The 14,375-nt window shown below is 54.0% G+C and overlaps 1 protein-coding gene across 9 annotated transcripts in view; it reads right to left on the bottom strand.

The window, feature by feature from the left end:
* SZT2 (SZT2 subunit of KICSTOR complex) overlaps positions 1-14,375 on the bottom strand; it is a 54,562-nt gene that overhangs the window by 11,946 nt on the left and 28,241 nt on the right. For 4 of the 9 annotated variants that reach the window (XM_032117224.1, XM_032117225.1, XM_032117232.1 and 1 more), the window contains exons 32-58: positions 14,025-14,306; positions 13,519-13,657; positions 13,173-13,289; positions 12,992-13,055; positions 12,446-12,631; positions 12,036-12,377; positions 11,740-11,929; positions 11,269-11,343; positions 10,958-11,096; positions 10,603-10,723; positions 10,245-10,374; positions 9,986-10,138; positions 9,770-9,872; positions 9,275-9,392; positions 8,933-9,044; positions 8,376-8,494; positions 7,729-7,893; positions 7,051-7,135; positions 6,469-6,519; positions 3,798-3,986; positions 3,484-3,681; positions 2,957-3,126; positions 2,629-2,795; positions 2,115-2,212; positions 1,155-1,287; positions 917-1,044; positions 495-625 (exon numbers count right to left, since the gene is read on the bottom strand). In XM_032117224.1, coding sequence (XP_031973115.1) covers positions 495-625; positions 917-1,044; positions 1,155-1,287; positions 2,115-2,212; positions 2,629-2,795; positions 2,957-3,126; positions 3,484-3,681; positions 3,798-3,986; positions 6,469-6,519; positions 7,051-7,135; positions 7,729-7,893; positions 8,376-8,494; positions 8,933-9,044; positions 9,275-9,392; positions 9,770-9,872; positions 9,986-10,138; positions 10,245-10,374; positions 10,603-10,723; positions 10,958-11,096; positions 11,269-11,343; positions 11,740-11,929; positions 12,036-12,377; positions 12,446-12,631; positions 12,992-13,055; positions 13,173-13,289; positions 13,519-13,657; positions 14,025-14,306 — 3,905 coding nt within the window. The remainder of the gene's footprint in view (positions 1-494; positions 626-916; positions 1,045-1,154; positions 1,288-2,114; positions 2,213-2,628; positions 2,796-2,956; positions 3,127-3,483; positions 3,682-3,797; positions 3,987-6,468; positions 6,520-7,050; positions 7,136-7,728; positions 7,894-8,375; positions 8,495-8,932; positions 9,045-9,274; positions 9,393-9,769; positions 9,873-9,985; positions 10,139-10,244; positions 10,375-10,602; positions 10,724-10,957; positions 11,097-11,268; positions 11,344-11,739; positions 11,930-12,035; positions 12,378-12,445; positions 12,632-12,991; positions 13,056-13,172; positions 13,290-13,518; positions 13,658-14,024; positions 14,307-14,375) is intronic. The other 5 variants (XM_032117230.1, XM_032117233.1, XM_032117228.1 and 2 more) reach the window with 3 other exon arrangements.

Raw genomic sequence — 14,375 nt, 5'->3', positions numbered from 1 at the left:
TGGACAGAGAGGAGGGGAAGATTTAAGGACTCTCAGAGAGACCCTGCATGGTGGCACAGGCTACCCCAGGTGTTCTGGTGGTACTTGCTGCAGCCAGTTTTGGATGACAAGGCTGGAACAGGGAGAATGGTAAAAGCTCAATTCGAGTCCCCTGTTAACAGCCACAACAGTGGTGGTGGCTGTACTTCCACTGGCAGTACAAGAGCCCAGCCTGGGCCTTGCTGTGAGCAGGGAAAGGGCAATTACAGCCCACAGCAGGACAGCTGAACACAGAGACAGCGAGGGCTGCTGGCCCTGGCATTCCCTAGAGTGCTGCAGGGAACCTGCAGCTATACTTGTGACACAAGCAGAGACATCCTGCACAGCTGCTTTGGAGGACTCTTCCCTGTGGAAGGCTGGTTGCCTGCAGAGGCACTCTTCCTCTCCTCTTTCTAGACCTGGATCATCCAGGAACAGTTTTTGAGGAGGCAACATCACACAGGCACCATTACTACCTTTTTGTCAATGATCTCCAGGAAGAGGAACCTTTGCCGGGGCACCAGGTCTCGACCCACAAGGCTGGGATCAGAACCTCTCTCTGCTGAGCTGAATTCCATGGCCTCAAAGCGCTGGAGCCCTTTGTGAGCTGGAAGAAGTCACAGTTACGACCCTCAGTACTGGTTCATCCCGCTCTTACGCCCCATCATGCCATTAAGGTGGCATGACAGGATGTTTTGCCACAGTACTGCTCAGCTCATCTTGAAATAAGCTGTTACAAACACATATGAGAGTAAGGTCTCAGAAGGCAAAACCAGACAACCCACTGCCCACCTCTGGGCAAAAGCAGTCTGTCCCAGTAAGGAGGGGAACCTGTTCATTGATTGTCCCCCCACAAGAGACCCCAGCACAGTCCTGGGTACCATGGCCAGGCACTCACCCTGTTCTGTGCTGCAACGCCACTGCTGGAAGTTGCGTCCCAGCAGGATGAAGTGTCTGATGACTCCAGGGCGAGGGCTGACACTCTGGCCAGACTTATAGGGCAAGAAGGCAGTGCCCCGATGGTAGCTGCAAAGAAAGGCCCCAAAGGTGGCTGACAAGTAGAGCTGTGGCAGTAGAAATACAGCTGATCAACACCTGCTGGTGCCAAACGGCCACCTGTGAATCACGTAACTCACCAGATCTGCTCAAACACTTTGACAGTGGTGTCACTTGCCAGGGCAGTGACCAGGTTCACCACTTCCACTAGGATAGAGGACAGGAGGAAACGAGAAACCATCTCCAAGGAGCACTGCTGCACCGATGGGCACCCTGCATGGAAGATGTACTGTAGGACAAGGTGCTGAGCTGCACCAGAGCCACATCCTGCCCACATGAGCAGTGGAGAGGGCTAAGGGCCTGAGGCAGGCAGAGCTGGAGAACAAGAGCCTTATATGAAGGAGAAGAAGAAGCCTGAAACAACCCCTGGTTTCAGGCTCTGGCCTGAAATGGCACCTGGACCAAACTCCCTGTATGCTCTGAGCACGGTGCTTTATTCCCCCACTTATTCCTCGTTCCCTGGCTTACTCCTCATCAGAGGAAGAGGAGAGCTCGACTTTGCCAGCAGGAGTGTGAGAGGCTGCACAAACACCAAAGTCAAAGGTAACCAGAAAGCAGCAATGTGGCAGCCATACAAACCCAAATCCCTGGATATGAAGGGTGCTCCTCCTCTCCCTCCCTGCCTGCAAGAGTGAGGGTCTCCCATGCAACTTCACAGTCCCAGAGCATGTTGTGGAGGCTCAGATCCTCCGTCCCTGCTACTTCTGGGAGCTGGTTGTTGGAGTACAGGTCTCTCCAAAGCAGCTGCAGGCAAGTTTGGCAAGCCCTGGACTTGGAGCATGGCAGACATAACCATGGGCCTTAGCAGGTTTGTTCTGATGCACAGGCCCATGCCAGGCCTCCTGCCACAGCTTTCTAATGCTGATGCTGCCCCTGAGACAAATGTGACTCTGGTGAAGTTTGGGGAGAGACAGGGTGTGCAACTAGGACCGGCAAGGAATAAAGATGGATGGTGCTGTAAGAGGACGTGTCCTGAGAGTTCTGGGTAAAAAAGCCCACTCCCAGCCCATCTGGAAGAGCTGAGACCTGAAAACACGTACCCAGCTGGTTCATGAATGCCATCCACTGCTGGCAGGTTTGATTGAAGAGTGGGTGCATGGTACCTACATCTCCTTCTTCCAGCTGGCAGGCTCGGCGCCTGAGGAGAGGGAAGGGAAGCACAGTTACACTAGATCAGTCATCTGTAGTGAATGTAGAAAAGTGCAACAGTCCCCTCACAGCTCCAGAGCAGAGCCCTGGGAGCCTCCTTTTCGGGTTGATACAATCCTTGAGCTGGGTCACTCTTAGTCAGTAGCCATGAGTGTCAGGTGTTGCACAGGGCCCCACAGTGCAGAGAAGGGATCTCTGGCAGGGAGAAACAGATGTACTCCCAGCAATGCTCCAGCAATAAGGGCTGAGGCTTTGTGTGTGCAAGGCAGCTTTCCTAAACTGTCTGTGTAAGGGAGAAAGTACAAGAAAAAGAAATGTGGTCCAGAGGCTGTCAGGATGCAGAGCAATGTACAACAGATAGGGGGGAACAACGTCCTGGCTGTCCAGCCTGCAGGCTGTGCTTGCCTCTGTGCCTGTTCCAGTTCAGCTGTGGCTGTGGCCCGATCCTGGCTCAGGTGCTGCTTAACATTCTCAGTCTTGTGCCGCCGCCTCGTGCGAGCCTCTTCTGGCCTCTCCAGCACAATGTCATCAGTAGTCTTGGGGCTGCCCAGCTCTGAGGACTCTGCTTTGCTCTAGGGGAGAAAGGGGTAAGTTAATAGTATGCACATACACAGCCCAGTCAGTGCCATGATCTCAAAGCCCCTGCTGCCAGCCTGGCCTCCCACCCCCAGCTAGATCCCTACTGTCCATTCCTCCTGGCCTGACACAAGCCCTGTTCCTGCAGCAACATTACCAGCATGTCCCAGAAGCTGCGGCGCCCCAGCTTGCTTGTGGGTGTCACTGGCTCTCCAGAGCTTGGTGAAGGTGCAGAGGTGAAGTGCAAGGGTGGAGGACAGCTCCTGCCAGGCCCTGCACTGGGCAGAGCCAGGCCCTTGGTCTCTGACATGGTCCTCCTTAGGCCTCCTGGGGAGACAAAGCAAATCAGACTCTGCAGAGCCTCCCCCTGCAAAGCTGCTGTATACCACACTGTGTCTGGCCAGAGCCTGACTGGAGAGAAGGGGAAGAGCCATCAGTAATACCCAGCAAAGTGGATACGGTCCTGGGGAGCAGACAGACCCTTAAATATCTTTTCCAACACTAATGTCTATGATGCTTCTTCCCCAAGACATCACACTACACAGGCGGCAGAGGGGAGAGCAGCTTCCTCCCTCCTTGCCCACCCAACCAGATTCCCCCCAGCACAGGCAAGCTCCTGCTGGCCAGGCAGGAGGAGCAAGGCTCGGTGGAGGCTCAAGGTGGCCACCCTGGCCAGGCTCTCACCTGCAGAGCTCAGGTCCTCCAGGTCTGCAGCACTCAGGGGGCAGGCAGCTTCCACGCAGAGCGGGGCAGGCAGCACCAGGAACTCCATGACAGCATCGCAGAGTGCGTGCCGCAGGGCCCCGCGCAGCTTCTCCGACAGCTGCAGCAGGCTGATGTTGCCCTTCTCCCAGATATCCAGGCGCACCAGCATGCAGGGCTCTGTGGGGAAAGGGTAGTTCTGCATGGCTCTTCAACCCTGCCTTCACCAGCCCTCTGAGGTGCCCCAGGGGATGCAGAGGCCGCAGGCAATTGGCAGCTGCTGGCCAACTCCCTACCTGAAGGCGGGGGGTCAGCCCCTGGCTGGTGCCTGCTGACTGCTGTGAGGCTTTCAAAGTCGGTGTCCTGCAGCAGGCCCACGATGGGTGAGGGGGAAGGAAGCTTCAGAGGGTCAGGCCGCTCCCCGTGGGGCAGCAAGGTGGGGCTGCCATGCTCATCCACAAATGTCAGTGCAATGCACGCAATTCCTGCAGGGCAGAACCCGAGACAGCCTCCATCAGCACAGCACCAAGTACACCCCTACAGTGCCTGCCTACACCTTGCCATTCCACAGCTGGGACCATCATGTCACCACTAGAGTTGCACAGTGTCACGTGGCAGGCAGGGCCCACAGGAGGGGAGGCAGCCAGGGGAGCAGAGGCCAGCTGTGCCTGTGGGGAGCTAGGGTAAGAAGCATGGGGTTTGGCACAGGGTGTCCCCATCATTGCAAGAATCTCTCTCCCGTAGAGTCACAGCAGATTTCACTTGCCCTGCAGGAGCTTCCTGGGTTGTCCAGCATCACATGCAAGAAGAAATTATCTTTATTTGCACCAGGAGAGCCTTTATGCAGATTGATCCAAGATGGGGCTCACATTCCTGTCCTCTTAAGGGACAGAGTACAGGGCCCAGACATGCTCCAGCAGCCCCCTCCAGGCTGTGAAGGATGTAGAGTCCCTGCAGATCTGACACCTTGTTGGAGATTACACTCACAGCCGTCTCCTCACTGTACACCTGAACAAGATTAGGTGCCTTCCCCATCCACTCCAACCAGGCAGGACTGGGAACAAGGCAGGCTCACACCTAGGACTAGCCTGGAGTCACTGCAGAGAAAAATTCAGACCCTGCCTGTTGGCTCTCTCTACTGAGCTCTACACACGCCCAACAGGACAGTTCAGAGCTGCAGAGCAGCTGTGTGGTTCCTGCCTCACAGCCCACAGCCTGTGAGCCCTGGGGCACACAGGAGAAGCCCTGCAATGGACCAGAGCAGAAACAAACACTGACTCCCCACGGCCCAGCTCAATGGTCAGGGCACCAGGGAAGTAGCTTTGAGGTCCAAACCTCACATTGTAACCTGAAATGTTCCCACTCTCTTTGAAAGCCCCCTAAGACAGCACTCAGGTGGCTGGATGGCAAAGCTGCCCCAATGCTGCCTAAGGGTGATGTGCCCAGAAGCAAATAACCTTACCCCTGCAACACTGCTGAGCCCATACTCTTTCTCCATCCCAGCAAGGATGGCAGTGACACCAGACTCCACTGCCGCAGAGAAACCAAAGTGTCCCTGACTGGATCCCCTTGGACAAGTGCCCTCTCTGCATGGAGACAAACCCAGCCCAAGCAGGCTGTACCCAGTCTAATCAGCAACAGCACAACCACCCAGTCTCTATCATTCCTTGTGAAGCATAAGCTCTGCAGCAACCTTTCCTCCAAGGCATAGCAGACACAAGGGAGAGTGCACTGGGATGGAGAGAGATGCTCACAAAGGAGAGAAGTAGGCATTCAAATCAGAGGGCAGCTCATCTGCACCCACACTGAGGAAAAGAAACTACACCTATGAGCAACCCCCACAGAGCCTCTTGCCGCAGCAGGGCAGCTCTCCAGGACATGGGTGTTAATACAGAGGTATCAAGAGCAGGAAATCTGCCCCACATGACAGTGAATATGAGCTTTACCAGCCAGACTTACGTTTTTTAAACAGTAAAGGGCACAAACTCCTCAACAGTCTGGCTTGGCAGTCACCCCCAGGCCCACCAAAATGATTGAATGATCATGTGGTAATCATGGACTACTCCCCTGTTCTTCTCCTGGATAAATTACCACACTCAGCCCCTTCAGCCTCTGGCACACGTCCCTACCGCATCATTCCTGTACCTCTGCTCTGCTTCAGTCTGTCTGAGATGAGGACATGAGAACAACTGACCACAATTCAAGCAGGCCAGGTCAGCAGCCTGCCCCTGCCCAAGGAGCAGAAAGGCTCTCCTCCATGTCGCAGGAAACAAGGCTTCCAGGAGCATAGAGAAGCTGAAATCTAACCACTAAATCATAAGTTTAAAAAAAAAAAAAAAACAGCAAAGAAACTCAAAATCTGAGTTCTGGAGCTGTAGGAATAGGTACATTAGCAAGAGCTGCCAAGAGTCTCACTTCCTGGTGCAGTGGAGGTGGGGTGCTACAGAACTGTTACCTCCCATCTCTGGGGGACACTGAGCCCCCTCTGACCTAGGCTCACTGAAATACAAAGCACATATCTAATGGTGCCTGGCTACTCCAGCCCTTTGCTAAGCAAGGGAACAGCCCACACCAGGATACAGCCACTGGGAGAGTGATAATGCTGCACCCTGGAGCATCAATGACATTTGAAACATCAGGACTCCTGTCCTCCTCAGGGAAGAGATGCCTGTTCGGATCTGTGGGAAAAAAGATGCAGGATTTTGGAGTTCACTGCTTGCAAGCTAACAGGGCAGCACACGGACCCTCGGCAGCTGGGAATCACTGACCTGCCACCTCAGGGCAGCAGATTCTGTTTGCTCATTTATCCAGCCAGCAAGAAACAGGGCTCAGCTAAATGGACACATACACACAAACACACAGAGGAGTCAGATCTGAAGCCACAACACAAGGAAAACAAGATCAGCCGGGACCAGAGAGCTGCATGGGAAAAGGAGATGGAGTTATACTTGGAGCCACGGGTGCTACCTTGGAAGTGAGAGAGTGGAAAGAGGTGCTGCACAAGGTCCGACATGGTACCTACATAACAGAAGAACATTCAAATGGTGCACGAGGGGCACAAGACACGCAATGGCCAGGTGACAGACCACACGGCCTGGACAAAACACGACATGACAGCCCGCTGCAGGGTGGGCCCTATCCAATCCCTCCTCCAGCAGTCTAGAGAAAAAAGCAAGGACATTGCCCACACAGCCCACACTCAGTTACAGGCAGCCAGATTTCCCTCTGCAGCAAGGCTTCTGCCACAACTGCTCCCACCTCCAGCCCCACAGAGCCTCTGGCCCCACGCTGAGGTCTCATTGTGTCTAGAGCTGCTTCCTGCAGCAACAGGTCAAGCTTAGCAAGTTGCTCTATGGAGGCCTTAGTTTGCTCTGCCATACATGCAAAGGCGTGCAGTCCCCCAGGCACACACCTTACCCACCTTCCAGCCGTGGAGGAATGCACTCCCCCAGCATTGGCCCTCCTCACTCACTCATAGCTCTACAGCATGGAAAACAGCTCCCCAGCACACAGCCCCATACCCTGTTCGAGAAGAGTTGAGCAGAATACCTTTTCCACCAGTGCCTTGGCCACCCGGTTTATTGTACAGATAGAGATCCTGGTCAGGGATGCTCCCGTTGTGGTTGAAGTAGTGCTAAGGAGAATAAAGAAGATACTGACAAAGATTAGAGAACTTGCCTTAACTGCAAAGAGGCTCGTGTGTATGCACAGCTCATCCCCAAACCTGTAGAATCAAATCCAGAGCTACTCAAAACACTTGCCAACACAGCCTTCACCACTGCTGGGGTGAAGGAACCCCTTACAGCTCATAGAGAGTTATGTGGCACTACATATCTGGCCTCACCCTTTGTCTTTGCTATAGCCACGCTAAGGAGTGGGTGGCTGCTCCCAAATTTTTATTAATCTTGATGTTTCAGTCCTTACATCTGAGCAAGACATACAACGAGCCAAGTTTAGCTTTGAAAGGGGATCTTCTCCCATGCTCCTGGGACATGGATGTGGGCATGAGCTTTGTGGTTGCTGCTTTTTGCACAGCAAGTGATTGCCTAGGCTAATCAGGATGTGCTCAGTCCTGTAAAACTCCCTCAGGCTTCAGGAGTTAGTGTCAATTTCTCCCTAACCCTCCATGGCAGAGCTGGGAACATGGTGTCTGAGCTGCCCCCACAAATGCCCTCAGCAGCAGCTAGAAGCTGGGCAGATTGCTGTCCCAGTCCCAGCCCTCCTCACCTTGAAGTGGTGCTCCACGTTGCTGTCGGTGTACTTGGGGGTGTGCAGGAAGATGAGCAGGTTCTGGCGCAGGTAATAGGCCACGGCGTGCAGCCAGGGCAGGGCTGAAGGCGGCAGGGAGAACTGCAGGACCTCTGTGGGCGGCGTCCCAGGGGGCTGGATAAACTGCACACAGGAGGCTTTAAAACCCAGCTGGTACTAGCAGGCTGCCCTGGGGCTCTAATACTGATACAAATGATGCCAGATGGCTCTGCAAGGGGAGAGCGTGGCGGGCACAACCCTAGACCTAGTGCCCTAAGACAGATCGCAGAATATCCTGAACTAGAAGAGACCCACAAATATCATCAAAGTCCAACTCCTGGCCCTGCCTAGGACAGCCCCAAGATGGGAGCAGACATTCATTCCAAGGTGTGGGAAGGAGGGCACAGGGAAGTCCTGCTGTGCTGCAAACCCAGCAGAGGGAATCTCCCAGCTACCCTGGCACCCACACAGTGTATACCTCAGTGAACGCTAGCCTGACCAAGCACTGGAGCAGGGAACAGGATGTAGCAAACTGCCCTGGTCTTCCTTGGGGCAGGAGCAACTGAGACAGGTCAAAATGTAGGAAAGTGCTCTGGGATGAACAGAGCAGATAGCCAGTGAGGTACCTCCACATCGGCTGGGGTCAGCTTGCAGTTCCGCACCAGCATGACCGTGATGATATCCAGGGTGGCCTCGTCCAGGCGTCTGCGCAGCACTTTGACCAGCTCATCCGTGATCTCAGGCCCTGGCAAGTGAGCAGAGGTACAAGCAGCTTTTTCACCCCATCAGTAAGAATGACTACAGCCACCTCTTCCTTCCTGTTCAGGATGTACCACCCTCACATTCACTTCCCATAGCGAACATGACTTTCCCCACCATCAATTTCTTCGGACATCTTTTTCTATGAGTTTATGATCACAGAAGACTGCTGGTGCAGTAGGAAAAGACAATTGCACTCCTGCACAGGGAAAGCTGGCGCATGGTCTGCAGGAGGTTTCATTGTGGACCGTGGATCCTTTTATTTTCACCCATACAGAATAGAGAGCAGTTATGGGCTAAGGAAGAGCTGTTTGCGCAGGAGGGAGATTCCTCTATCTTCAAGCAAAGATGGCAGGGAGCAGAGCTCTGTTCCTCTGCTTTACATCAGCACAGTTCATCTGCTGCCAGGTGCTATAACACATACCTGCTGGGGCAACACCATGGACCATCAGCTGGATGTGTCTGTCTATCTGTCCCACAGGGCGGGCAGAGTCCACACTACGGCATGAGGCAGTGTCCAGTGAGGAACGAGAACCCTGGAGAAGCAAAAACAGCCCTGTGGAAGTAATTTCATATAAATTCTAGATCCATCACTGTCCCAGGCTGTCAGCAGGGTCAGGCAGATGCCACCCACTGCCGCTCCACTCCACATATCTACAGTGTAAATTTTACCCCACGTGAAATCCAGGTTGCTGGAACTACTGAGTTCCCTCCACTCCGGCGACCATGAGCGCCCATATCCGCTCGCAGAGAGCGGCAGACTCACCATCAGATCCTCACTGTAAATGGGCTCCTGGCTGCGTGTCAGTGCTAGCGAGCGAGATGATGCACTAAGGCTGCTCTCTGCTTCCCACACCTTCCCACTGTGGGTGGTTTCAGTCAGCCTGAATACAAGAGAAAGACATGCCAGCCTCCATCCCCAAGGATGACAGCATCATACATCCACAGAAGATCCACATCTTCTTTGCTCTGTCCCCTGTGCATTTTGTGGGGACTAGAATATGGAGTTTTGTGGAAAAACTGTTCTCTGGCTCCTTCAAAAAAGCCATCATTTTTCCTCCCATGTGTAAAGGCTTAGCACAAGGAGAGCAGGATGGGCCTGGCTTGATGTGACTGACTCATCAGAAATCAGATATTTGGTGCTTGGGTCACAACACAGTCCCTGAGGCTGAGCAGATACTTTCTGTCTCAAGGAGCTCCCAGTCTGGTGTAACACACCAGCAAGGCAGGGTCAGGCCAACAAGTCACACTGGCTTCTTACCGGAGGTAGAAAACAGATTTAGTGGCACGTTCCTGGTAGACAAACATATTCTTCCTGTTCACCACAGAGAAGGCGTTGAGCACCGAGCGAAGTGCCTGGATAGCTGTGGGCAATGTGGGACATTAGCTATCCTACATACCCTTCTCTGGTGTGCCAATCCAGCCAGCAGCCGGACCCCCGACACGCCAAACCGGGGGGAACCTGGGCTGTACATACCTCGTGAGACCCCCATGTTGGGGCCCATCTTGAGGCGTGAATGCACGTGGATGAGTGTGCTCCACACCACCTCACAAGCAAAGTGCCCTGGCATGAACTGCATGGTGGCAGCCAGGTAGTCCCGGGGCTGGTAGCTCTCCTCTACAGAGTAATCTGTAAAGAACATAGCACATAGCTGGGGCCATAGCATGGAAGTTAAGACCTTCTTAGGCATCTTTGTAGCACTGCTGCTGAGGCATGGCCAAGGGAATATTCATACCATCCGTGGGCATCACACGCTGCCTGTAAGAAGTATATGGTGTTTCACTCTTCCAGATGTCCTCCTCACTTTCTGCCACCAGTAATGAGTTGCATATGTGGCTGTCATGCAGGTCCTGCAGCAGCAAGCGCTGCAAAGGATAAGGAAAGATTGGTTCTGTTGCTTGCACAGCCACGGAAGACAGCAAGAAGTGCTGAGGGCCAGACTGAGTCCCTTTTCCTCTGACCCCGCCAAGCTGAACTGGCCCCCCAGGCCCTCCTCTGAGCTGAGCCCAGACTAGACACCCTCCAGAGGTCCCTTCTCATCTAAGCCATCTAATCACTGGCAGCTCTGTCAGTGCCCTCTTGAGATTTATTACCTGATTGACAACCCTGCAGATTTCACTGATCTTCTTCACCACCACCTGGTTGAGACTCTGGCACTCCCCTGGCTGCTCCTCTTCTGTCTCTGCTGATGCTGCCTTCTCCACACTCAGGCTGCTTTACGAAGAAAGGGAGAATGGGGTCAGCAGGGCACCTGGACAGTGCCTGTCACTGGGTGCTGGGAGCAGGAACACAGTGGGAAAGGATGGCAGTTTTCCCCTTATAGAGCACCAGCCTAGTCTGCAACTTCCCACCCACACTGGGCAGGGAAGAGATCCTGTCCAGAGATGAGTGAGCGGCAACAAGGTCATGGTACAGAGACGCAGTGGTCAGACAGGGGACCCTCCTTACCGTGTGTGATAATAGACCTCCACTCGGTCCTGATGGATTTTTATGATGAGCCAGAAATCCGGCATAAGGGGACACCTGGGTTCCTGGTCGCTCATTAATGCTTCCTCATACTCCGAGTCACTGCTTCCCCCATCATAACCTGCAATGTATCCTCACTTCAGCCCTAGGCCTGGCAAACCACCTCCTCCCTGGGCACGGCAGCCACTCACGAACCCTCAGGGCTCACCCCAGCCCAGGCACACAGACCCCCCCCAGTGCATCACTATTAGTGTCACCACACACTGTCATCCTCCCTGCCCCAGCAGATTCACCAAGATGGTCGGAGTCCATGCTGCCCTGGCTCGACACAAGGCTCTGCACACGGCTGGGACGCTGCCTGCTGGAGCCTGCAAACAGAAGAGGGGTTTGATCATGGAAGTACTTGCTAAGCCCTTCCCCATGCCCCATGTGCTGGAGAAACATCACATCACACGACAGTCGGACTGTGCTGGCCATGGGGAGGCAGTGCTTGCAAATGGGGCTCTCACAGCCATTACTGAAATCAGCAGGAACTGTCATTAGGGCTATGAGTGCAGCAGCATAGCCTAGTACCTTGGGTACTGTTAAGCAGTGAATTGCCAGCAACCTGGCAAGGAAGAGACCAAAGTCCTCAGTAACAATGCTGGTATTTAGGAACAAGAACAGGAGTAGCAGTTATATTATGTATGTCACAGCCAGAACTGGGCTCTTCCCTTAAAAGTTTCTGAGGCTGAGGTACATCCTGCCCACACTGCAGCTCCTACCTTCCCTGCCCTGTGTTACAGACTCAGTCAGGCTCGTTGCAGATGGTGTCACCAATGGTGATTTCTCACTGTTTCCCTTCTCAGAGGATGAGGATGGCAACGACTGTATGGTTGTCTCTGGAACTGCCTCTTCCAGGGAGTCCTGGCCTGGTGGTCTGCTTTGATCAAGTTTCAGCATATCTCCTGGAGCCTGCATAAAGCCAAGGTCACAAAAATGGCCAGAAAAACAGGCACTGAAAAAAAATCCCATCATCCTTCTACATTCTGTCACCAACAGATCACTCAGTGCTTCTCACCTCATTCTGTGTGTGGCTGCCTCCACCTGCAGGGTTTCCTGTGTCTGGCACAATGCGCGTCTCACCCTCTGGCCACTCCCAGAGACCCTGGCCGCTTTCTGGGAGAACACAGCTCCTGTGGTGTAACAGTTCAGAGCCTTCTGCCTCTGTTTCGCTGCTCCCCTCCTGGCCTGCTTGGCCCAGGGCTGTCCTGGTGCCACCTCCAGCTGGCTGCTGCAAGCAGGGTGTCCCTGAAGGGTCTGGAGCAGCCCTCCTGGAGTGCAGGCGGCTGATGGAGACGTAATGGTAGTCATCGCCTTCTGCATTGAGCATGTAGCCTGGCAGAGCCATTCTTCTGAACTCCTGAAACACAGGGAAGAATAAGCATCCTGGTAGCAAAGCGTGGTGCTGCCTCAGGGCTTTCTCTTTACCTCCTTGAACTTCTCCAGAGAGTGCTCAGGCCCAAAGACAAACTGGAGCAGCACCACCTCGCTGTGGCAGCTGGGCCGGCCCTTGGAGTTATAGATGTGGGTGGCCACCCTGTGCAGGATGGAGGTGCTGATGACCTGTGAGTGACGCAGCGCTGACACAATCTCATCGTCCAGGAGCCAGCGAATCTAAGCAGAGCAAGGACACAGAGCGACATCCAGGTGACCTGTGTTTGCAAGCCTGCCCCAATCCTCACCCAAGCCCCAACAGGACGGAGGCAGTCTCTCCCATCTCCTACATCCCTCATCTCCTGAATGTACCTAAGAAGAGGCCTTTAGAAGGCAGCTCTGCCTGGCCCACCACAAACGCAGCAAGAATTTTCTCCAGGTAATCCCACGCTTTTGGGAACCACAAGGCTAACAGCCTATGTGACACCAGTAAAGCCTAACAGTCAGTTCAGCTGACAGGTTGCAGATTGGAGCAGGCTAGGAAGAGTGGAAGAGCAGTTGTGTGCTCTAGCTGGAAGCAGGGAGGCAAGTCTGGCTTACCTCATTCATAGTGGCTTCAATAGCCTGCCTGTGCACTCCAGGGAGGTTGGAAAGGGCATGGTGCCTAGGAGAGAGGAGACAAAAGAATCAACCAGTCCTTCTCATTCGTGCAGCCACCACAGTGCAGCTCCCAGGCAGTAAAAGGAACCTGTGAGGGGCTTTTATACCTGCAGTGGCATACCTCTCATCTCCGGTGGACGGGAGCCGTTCCAGGTTGTGCATGATATCCTCATCCGAGCGGAAAGAGGATGGCTGCCCGGGAGAGCGCGTGAAGGACACACTGCTCTCCGAGGTGCACCTGTCACAAGAGAGAGAGCAGCCTGAGCATGGGGCCAGAGAGGACAAACAGACACAGAGAGCAGAAAAGGGATCTCTACAGAAGGTGAGCCTATCTAGGAAATATTTTAGTTAAGACTGTGACAGGCTCTGTGAGAAGAATCATAAGTCTCAGTACATGGAAATGAGCCAAGAATGACTGCCTGGGAAGAGCAGGCAGAGGGTAGGTGACTGGGCCTCTTTCCACCTACCTGTTGTGGAGGATGTCTGTGTTCACAACTTCTATCTCCAGAGGCAGTGTCAACACAAAGATGTCCAGGGTCACACAGAGGTCTCCCAAGTCAATGGTGTTCAAGCCCTGGCAGCTTTCCAGGCAGCCCAGAACTTCCCCTGAGGAGAGATCACAAACCAAAGGACTCAAGCAACAAACATCTCTGCTTACACACATACCCAGCCTGGTGGCAAGTACAGAGACTGCAAGAGGTGGCTGTCACACACACCTGGACAGGCTCAAGAAGGCCACCATCATCTTCCATGATCCTTTCAACCTTCCATGACCAATCCCACAGCAAGTGGGAGACCTGGTAAAAAAGCCCTTGTCTGATGATGGCAAACCCTGGGGGCTCTGTACAGGGAAGGCTGGTCCAGAGAGACTGCCGTTTAAGACACAGCATGTTTGTTCCAGGGGCTGCTCACCGAGCAGGGACCTGACTGAAGCACTACTGCTATTTAACCTCCCAGCAAGGATTGCTCTTACCTAGACAAGTTGGCAGGGACTGCACAGGCATGGAGCTGTGCTGGCTACGCAGCTTCACTGAGCAGGTCAGGTGCACAAAGAGTGGGGGCATCTCCTGCTCCAGGAACTCCTGCTCATTGAGAGAGTCCCCTCCCAGCACACTGAAGGAGTCGTCATCCTGGTTCACCGTGTTGGAGTCCGAGAGGGAATCTGTGTCTGGGAACTCATGCTCCAGCTTCTCACGGTACTCCACCTCCAGCTCTGGGTCACTCTCTGTGGCAATGCAGCATCCAGACACAGCTCCTGTTGATACAGGTTCCCTGTCAGCAAACCTGATTCACATCTCCAAAGGCCCCACCAGACACACCTAGC

Source organism: Corvus moneduloides, chromosome 9 (assembly GCF_009650955.1).
Source record: "Corvus moneduloides isolate bCorMon1 chromosome 9, bCorMon1.pri, whole genome shotgun sequence".
NCBI classification, from domain to species: domain Eukaryota; kingdom Metazoa; phylum Chordata; class Aves; order Passeriformes; family Corvidae; genus Corvus; species Corvus moneduloides.
The sequence above is the reverse complement of the archived record's forward strand: the minus strand, read 5'-3'. Positions and strand labels throughout refer to the sequence as shown.